The sequence below is a fragment of the Cryptomeria japonica genome, chromosome 4 (assembly GCF_030272615.1).
Source record: "Cryptomeria japonica chromosome 4, Sugi_1.0, whole genome shotgun sequence".
Taxonomy (NCBI): Eukaryota; Viridiplantae; Streptophyta; class Pinopsida; order Cupressales; family Cupressaceae; genus Cryptomeria; species Cryptomeria japonica.
In genome coordinates this window covers 577,912,751-577,921,459 of record NC_081408.1, presented here as the reverse complement: position 1 = coordinate 577,921,459, position 8,709 = coordinate 577,912,751, and the positions used below count along the sequence as shown (strand labels likewise).

The 8,709-nt window shown below is 34.3% G+C and overlaps 1 protein-coding gene across 1 annotated transcript; it reads left to right on the top strand.

Annotated features, from left to right (window-relative positions):
* Positions 1-5,805: 5,805 nt before the first annotated feature.
* On the top strand, positions 5,806-8,090 carry LOC131070957 (3-hydroxy-3-methylglutaryl-coenzyme A reductase 1). Its single transcript, XM_058006659.2, has 3 exons — positions 5,806-6,902; positions 7,038-7,219; positions 7,321-8,090. Exons 1-3 carry the CDS (start codon positions 5,953-5,955, stop codon positions 7,905-7,907), a joined length of 1,719 nt encoding a protein of 572 aa, XP_057862642.2. The 5' UTR covers positions 5,806-5,952; the 3' UTR covers positions 7,908-8,090.
* Positions 8,091-8,709: the final 619 nt, after the last annotated feature.

The window sequence follows — 8,709 nt, the reverse complement described above, 5'->3', positions numbered from 1 at the left end:
AAAAGATAAAATTTGAGTGTTACTAACACTTTTCTCTTGCACCTAGGACCACGAAAGCGAAGGGAGAGGATAGTGTGTGTTAGAAGTAGGACCACTCGACAAACTCTTTTGCACAAGTGTACCAAACATAAAATACACTTGTTCTTTTTAACTTGTCATTGCAGTGATGTTCTATCTATTTGGAGATGTTGCTCCAACAACCATGATGTTCTTTTTAACTTCAAAGGCAATATGTTTGAGTAAATTAGGAACTTGAAATCCTGGTCAACTGAAATTGAAACATGTATACATGAAGTAAATCATTTTGCAAAATGAGACAAGTTGATTGTTCTTTTTACTTGGACAAAAATTGAAGTGTTGATTGTGAATCTTCTTAAGTTTGATGTAAGAAATGAGATTTGTTTGTTTTGTTTTAAGCACCAAATATAAGTGAATCCTAACTTGCAATGAAAGCAAATTTGTTTGTGAGTTTTAGAGCACAAAAAATGAAGTGTTTTTTATTTTTAAGCACCAAATGAAAATTTTCAAGTTGCCTATCTTGCATGAAAAACAAAAAATTGTTTTGTAAGTTTTTAAGCACCAAATGAAAATTTTGATTTTAAGTAACAAAAAGGGTTAGTTTAAAACCTGCACACGAAACGAAAAGTTAGTAAAATCCGAACATATGGTGGGCTTCCACAAGCCTAAGAAAAATACTTTTATCGATTACAAGACCTTTTTTACAACGTTATGTTCCAATAGCGCTACTCTATGTGAAAATAGAAGTGCTACTTAACACAAACGCGCTAAAGTATAGACAAAAGCACTAAAGAAGGATATTAATGCAGAAGGAGAAAAGCACTAATATAGAAATAAAAGTGCTAATAAAAAGACAAAAGCGCTAGACTATAGACAGAAGCGCTAAACTTTGGACAATAGCACTATTATAGAAACAAAAGCGCTAGAATACTAAATGACAATAGTGCTAAAGTGTGAACAAAAGCGTCGAAGTGCGACCTATGTGTCAAGCTAAACGGTCAAAAAGTTATTTGTCAAAAAAAAATTGTTGTTGGGATTCACATCAGGTTCACCAAATGATGCTTTGCAAAATGAGACAATGTTAGACTAAAACTTGTGGTCGTCTAACACACAAGAAACAAAGATAGATGTTAGTGTCAATCAACCAAAAACTAGTCTAAGTCGACATATCAAAAGAGAAACTAAAAACATGATGAAATATTTAACTATGAAAGTAAATACAACAAGGCATCTCCAAATGCCTTCTAACATGCTCTTAGCTCCTTCTCCCTTGTTCCTCTCCTCTCCAAGTTCCAAATTAGTGTAGCTCTAAGCAACTTTTTGCACTATGGATGCCTTATGAAGATTCAAGATTGAAATGATGATTAATCTAAAATGTTATGCAAATGTGAACAAGAGCTAAAACAAGAGATTATCTAATTAGCTAGTGTTGATTTTAAAACAAAAGAGTGAATATGATTGATTATCTAATGCTCTCTAAAAATGGCTATAATGTAAATGCATACAAGTTTTCAGTATTTGGATTATGAAGAAAGGAGCTCTATTTACAGAAAAAATGGAGCAATGGATGGTTGAGATTGAGTAATCTCAACAAGGGTCGGGATTGAATGATATTCAATCCATGTGAGGACTTTCAACCCAATCCTAGGATGAAAAGTGTCAACATGAGATGAGTTGAGAGGAGAGGGAATAAGCCTTAAATGCTTGACATGACCTGAGAGTTAACTTGGGAGTCAAGGTCAAGGTTGGGTTGAGTGAATAAATTCATTATTCAAAGAATAATGCTTTTAGCCAATGGATAAACTCTTGTGCAAAGGTTAAAGGGATAACCATGGTCAAAGCAATAAGTGCTTGAGGAGACACATGGGTTTGAGTTAGGGGCCAAAGTCCCTAACCATGGGTGCAAGTGGACTTAACCATTAATGGTCATGTAAGAGCCATAAGTGGTTTGGTTGACTTTAGAGGTTAAATTGTTGAACACACAAAGCATTAAATGCTTTTCAAAGACTTTGAAGTCTTTGAGAAGTGACTCCAAGTTGCTTAGGAATGTGACAATATTTAGGGGATGGATTAGGCTAATTAGAAAGGGGTTCAGAAGAATCTAGAAGGGGGTTAGGATTGCAAGTGGGTTTGGTGGGTGAGGGAAAATATGATTTAAATTAAAATAAAATTAATTTATTTCAACTTGTGGTTGCAAGTTGCATTTTTTAGGAGAATGCAAGTGGGGGGGATTTAATGATTTAAATATATATTTTAATTAATTTATTTAAAAGAGGAAAAGGGGATTAAATCGAATAAATAGAATTTATTCATTTAATTGATTGTGATTTTGAATTAATTGAAATAAATTGAATAATTTATATAATTAATAGAAGAATTTTTTGAAGATGAATTAATTAAATGTTAATTTAATTAACTGATGGCTAGTGGGTTTTTAATCAAATAAATAAAAAATATTCATTTAATTAAACTGGACATATTTATGTGACTACAATTTATTTAAAAGAAGAAAGTGGGTTAAGTTAAATAAATATGATTTATTCATTTAATTGATTGTGAATTTGGTTTAATGAATGAATTAAAATAAATTGAATAATTTATTTAATTAATAGGAGAATGGTTGAGGAGGAATTAATTAAATGTTAATTTAATAAATTGTTGGCTAGTGGGTTTATTAATCAAATAAATAGTAAATATTCATTTAATTTAATGGACAGATTTATGTGACTACACAAGGTTTTTTAGATTTTTATTACACTTGAGATCTAGATAACTAGAGGTCAACAAGTAGTTATGCTTTAATTCTTCTTTATGGAGCAATGGGTTAGATTGCCAAGCAATAACATATATTTGTGTTATCAACAAGTAATATAGAAAATATGGCTACAACACATGCTTGTAAGGTAACATTGTAGCTAGGAAATCGGAAATCATCAAAGCAATTCAATATTAGTCATAGCTCAATCACGAAAGTAGATTGCAATGATCAATCCTAACACACTCAATAAAGACATGAAAAGCAAAACATTCAAAGCTAAAAACTAAGCAAACCAGATGCAGATCTGAATGTCTCCCTCATGTAGCTCCATTGTCCTTCTTTCTTCTCCAAATAGCCTTTGTTTGTGGATCTCACCTTCAAGTGCATAAACCTAATGTGAAAGCAAGATTGACATTGGCACAAGAGTACTCAAAGCGTGATTGATTCGACAAAGTGATTATTCAAACAAGTGATTATTAGATCAGGATTGAAGAAATTCATCCAATTTATAGATAAATTGGAGAAAAGACAAGATTAGCATGAAATTGATATTAGAGGCAATTGATTTCAAAATGGGAAAATTGAGTGGAAAGAAGAAGGTTATGACACCTTCTATGTCATGAATTATGACATATTGCCAATGCAAAGGTTAGAGGACTAGAGGCTTATGACATCTGGCTATACCAAAAGTATGACACATGAGAAATTCATGCTTCCACCGAAGCACAAAAATAGGGAGAACTAGAGAAAATTAATTAGGTGGAAATTAAATTTGACAAATTAGAAAATTAGGTGGAAATTAGAAAATTAGAAATGATGTGGAAATTAGGAAATTAGAAATTGATGAAATTAGAAAATTAGGTGAATTAATTAATAATTTTTCATTCATTAATTAATTCACAAAAAGAGGGGGAATTAATTAGCCAATTAAATAAATATTTAATTGTGACAAGAATACTTAGGATAAATAAATAAATTATTTAACCTAGAGGGAAAATGACAAACAAGATTAAATGAATAAATCATAAAACCTTAGAAGATTAGGTCTTGACAAAAGATAATTGATGTAGATTCGATTTAATCATGATTCTGACTTGATAAATGATTTGATTGATAAACAATTGAAATTGGTTGACAAATTTACCAATATTGATATGCACCAATTGACATGATTGAAGAGGACAAGGATCGATGACAAATCGATCGCAAAATTGACGAGATTGACAAGGACGAGGATCGATGACAAATCGATCTCAAAATGACAAGATTGATAAGAGGACAAAACCCTAATTCAAAAGCAATAAAAATGAGGAATGCAGAAGAAGGGCTCGATGCTCGCAAATGATAAAGACCAAGTACGCAACATAGAAGAAATGTTAATGCAACGCAAAAACCTAAAATAAGGCAATGCGCCAATGTTAAAGTATGACTCCGCAAGCGTTGACCATTTTTAGGTGTCTACAAACATTATGATTAAAAGGTTAAATGATATTATTAGTTGTAAGATTGATATAGTAGTTAAATGTAATTTGTCTAGCCAAAAATCCTTTTTACTATTTTAGAACTAAGCACACTAATGTTTAATGTCATTTTGTTAGGGAGATGGTTGAGAGTAAGAAAATGTGGATATAAAAATTGACACTTAGGTAAACATTATTGATTCTTTGACAAAACCTATAAGTAGTACCAAGTTCATATGGTGTAGGGGTGAGATGGGCTTATCCTATTCCCAAACATGAGGTTAACCTTCTAGGTTGCACACTACACTCTTTTCTATGACAAATACCTAGTGGGTGAATATTGGGACTTGGGTGTGATATTCATTTGTAGAGCATTTGGGTGTGTCCTTCACCTATGCAATCTTTTTGGTAAGTTCATAAATCAAAAGATTTTGTTTATAGCGTAATTCATAGGTGCAAAAATATAATGTTGTAAGGTGTGACAGAATAGGTAGACTTGTTTACCTATGTTGGTGTTGTGAAAATAACCATGATCATTTGGAGAACTTTACCTACATATGGAAATAATGTTGTTGGAAGTATGAATATAAATGCAAGAGCACTTATGATAAAGTTGGAGTTCATATGGTGCCATTTTGAAGCATGATGATATCTTGGAAGATGGCATAATGTATTAAAATAAGTTGAAAGTGATGTAATATGTTATATGATCTCCATTTGTGCTTATTTCTTAAAATTCTCTCTACCTTGAGATCACCACCTCATTCTTATAGATCACTTCCATGTGGCACATCATCGATCTTGGTTAACTCCAAGGAGGGCAAGAATGATCCCATTTATTTATAATGTTGAAATTCAAAATCGAACTTTTCCACACATTTCTACTAGTTGTTATGAGCTAACTTAATACATGTTTCACACAATATTTTGCTATGCCATGACATTTAAATACATTCAATGTATACTTAATTTCGTATGATTGATTATTTGGTTATCAAGCACACTTCAATTCTAAAAATCAATTAAAGAATCAAATTTTGCATCATAATATAATTCATCTACATGTTTGTGAATGCTGTCTCCAATCCTTATTGCAATTGATTTGGTCCACCAAAATTTTTTATCAAATAATTTTACTTTAACAACCTATTCACTTATTGAGTCAACAAACTTCTCAATAATAAACAAGTCCTCAAATGCATCATCTCTCATATCAATCCTTTATGCCTCAAATTATTCTTATACACAAAGATTAATCCTATAAAATACATATTCAACCTAACCAAAATATAAAACTAATCTAATTGAAAATGTGTATACATATAAAATAAATAAATCATAACACCAAACAACTATCAATCAACTACCGAAATTATATAAATACTTTTTCCTTGACTAACCACAACAGCCCATGTTTCTTCAAGAACAAATACTTTGACTAAACACCCTAAAAAATTATCTAGTACTAGGAGCATCTAAGAATTTGGATTCTAGCGGCAGGACGCACGAGCGATGACTTCGCCATTTCCTTTGATTTTTTTCATGGTTGATTGAAATGTGTGAAATAGAGGTTTAGGCATTGCGTCTGCTCCTTTGCTTGCTCTTTCCTCTATAAAGAGCAGGCAAAGTTAAGGTCTTCCTTGCGTTGTGCTTCTATTCCAAAACCATATCAACGCCTTACAGCACAGACAACATTCTGTGCTGAGAAAATCAAAGATGGGTATGAAAAATGGTGGAGAAGTTAACTATTCCTCTGACATCAAGAAATCAGAGGATGGGGCAAAGAGGAAGAACAACAATGGGAACTCAAAGCTGTTGGCATCTGATGCCCTGCTTCTCCCCTTGGGACTCACCAATAAGATCTTCTTTGTGCTTTTCTTCACTGCATCATATTTCTTGATGGGGAGATGGAGGGATAAGGTGAGGACCTCAACACCCCTTCATGTTGTCACCTTTGGGGAGCTTGTGGCCATTGTGATCCAGCTGGCTTCCTTCATTTATTTGCTTGGATTCTTTGGCATTGATTATGTGCAAAATTTCATTAGCAAAGACAATGATGGGTCCTGGGATGATTTTGTAGGGGAGGATTTGAACGCCCCTACAACAGCTTGTGGGATATCAACCAAAGAAGAAATTGTTGTTAAGAAACCCGAGGTCCAGCTCAAGGGAATTGCCCTTGGTGACAATGAAGATGGAGACATTGCAGCTGCTGTATGCAATGGCACTGTAGCTTCCTATTCTCTTGAATCCTCCCTTGGGGACTGCAAGAGAGCTGCCTCTGTGAGGAGAAGTGCCTTGGAGCTCATGACTGGGAGATCCCTTGATGGTCTGCCCTTGGAGGGATTTGATTATCAGTCCATTCTTGGGCAGTGCTGTGAAATGCCTGTTGGATATGTGCAAATCCCTGTAGGTGTAGCAGGGCCTTTATTAGTCAATGGGTTTGAGTACATGGTGCCCATGGCAACCACAGAAGGGTGCCTGGTGGCCAGCACCAACAGAGGTTGCAAGGCCATTCTTATGAGTGGTGGGGCTACAAGCATTCTTCTCAGAGATGGCATGACTAGGGCCCCTGTTGTAAGGTTTCAGAGTGCCAAGAGGGCTGCAGAGCTCAAGTTCTTTATTGAGGATCCTGCAAACTCTGATATCCTCTCTGACATCTTCAACAGGTAGGTGTTTCTCTTCTAGATTCATTTTTTCATTTTGCATTCACTATAGATCACAGTTTTTTATGGGTATTGGGTAATTCAATTAAGACTAATGGGTGTAGCTGATAAGATTTTGGGTGTACGTTATCTCAACAGGACAAGCAGGTTTGCAAGGCTACAAGGCATAAAATGTGCAATTGCAGGCAAGAATTTGTACATGAGATTCTCATGCTTCACTGGAGATGCCATGGGGATGAATATGGTCTCCAAGGGTGTTCAGAATGTCTTGGATTATCTTCAAATTATGTTCCCTGATATGGATGTAATCAGTGTTTCTGGTAATTCAATTTCTCTATATTTTGTGGGGGTTTTACTTTATGCAATTGCATTGGATAGTTAATGTGTGGGGCTAATTTTGTAAATGGGTTTCTGTTTTTAGGCAATTTCTGTGCTGACAAGAAGCCCACAGCAGTGAACTGGATTGAAGGGCGTGGGAAATCGGTAGTGTGTGAGGCCATCATAACAGAGGCGGTTGTGAACAAGGTGTTGAAGACGACAGTTCCAGCATTGTTGGAGCTGAACATGCTCAAGAACTTGACTGGGTCTGCAATGGCAGGTGCCATGGGAGGATTCAATGCCCATGCTGCCAACATTGTGTCAGCTGTGTTCATTGCAACAGGTCAAGATCCTGCCCAAAATGTGGAGAGCTCCCACTGTCTTACTATGATGGAGGGGGTGAATGGGGGCAAGGACCTGCACATTTCGGTTACCATGCCATGCATAGAAGTGGGGACAGTGGGAGGAGGAACTCAATTGGGATCACAGGCGGCATGTTTGAACATGCTTGGAGTGAAAGGAGCAAATAGGACATCCCCTGGTGAGAATGCGCAGAACTTGGCAAGAATAGTGGCAGGTGCAGTAATGGCAGGAGAGCTGTCTCTCATGTCTGCCCTTGCTGCCGGTCAGCTGGTGAAAAGCCATATGAAGTATAACCGATCAAGCAAAGACGTGAAAGCAGCAGCCTAAACATAATAGTTTGAATAATAAATAAGAAGGGCACCCTTTCCCTCTACCATGGGGTTAGTTTCACTAAAAATAATACATAAACAATAGTCCTTGCTTATAAGTGTGGGGAAATTAATGTTTTCATATTTTATTCTGGTATATTTTTAATGTTTTCAAATGTTATTCTGGTATATTTTTAATTGAGATTTGCGTTGATGGTATAAGAGATACACTTACAATGAATACTTTCTGCTATCATGCTTTTTGGTTGTAGTGTTTTTTTCTTGCATAAGAAGGTCGGTTTCAACAAATCCTTTGTTAAAATCTTATGTGGATTGCTTAGGGATAGATAATTTATTAGATGTTGGTTTTAGGATTTATAGTGAATTTAGGGTTTTTGATTTCTTGGTTTTGAATGATAGATTAGGTTTTGTCAATTTATTATAATGTATTGAATAATGTATGTTTGTGATTTTATAATGTTTTAAAATATTTACATTTGTAATTTTATGATTATATTAGTTATATATGTTAGATTTTTATGTAATTTTATTTTTAATTATTAAAGTTAAGATACCAATGTAAGTTTATAATTTGTTAATTGTCTAAATTCTAACATGGTTTTAGAGATATGGATAAATTTGTGAGATCTCCTCCTTCACAAATTAGTTAGGAAAGTGAAGGATCGCTTACAAAATTTACTCAAATAAATTTAATCATATTAAATTGTCTTTGATTTTTCATTACCTCATAATCCAATTAATAAGTCATATATTCACACATTTAAATGTTAAGTCATATATTCATACAATAGTATTCTCAA

Bases quoted from the DNA above. Each gene is read 5' to 3' on its own strand.
- LOC131070957 (XM_058006659.2), top strand. From the start codon at position 5,953: ATGGGTATGAAAAATGGTGGAGAAGTTAACTATTCCTCTGACATCAAG. The intron at 6,903-7,037 runs GTAGGTGTTTCT...TTATCTCAACAG, and splicing joins CTCTCTGACATCTTCAACAG to GACAAGCAGGTTTGCAAGGC. The intron at 7,220-7,320 runs GTAATTCAATTT...TTCTGTTTTTAG, and splicing joins GGATGTAATCAGTGTTTCTG to GCAATTTCTGTGCTGACAAG.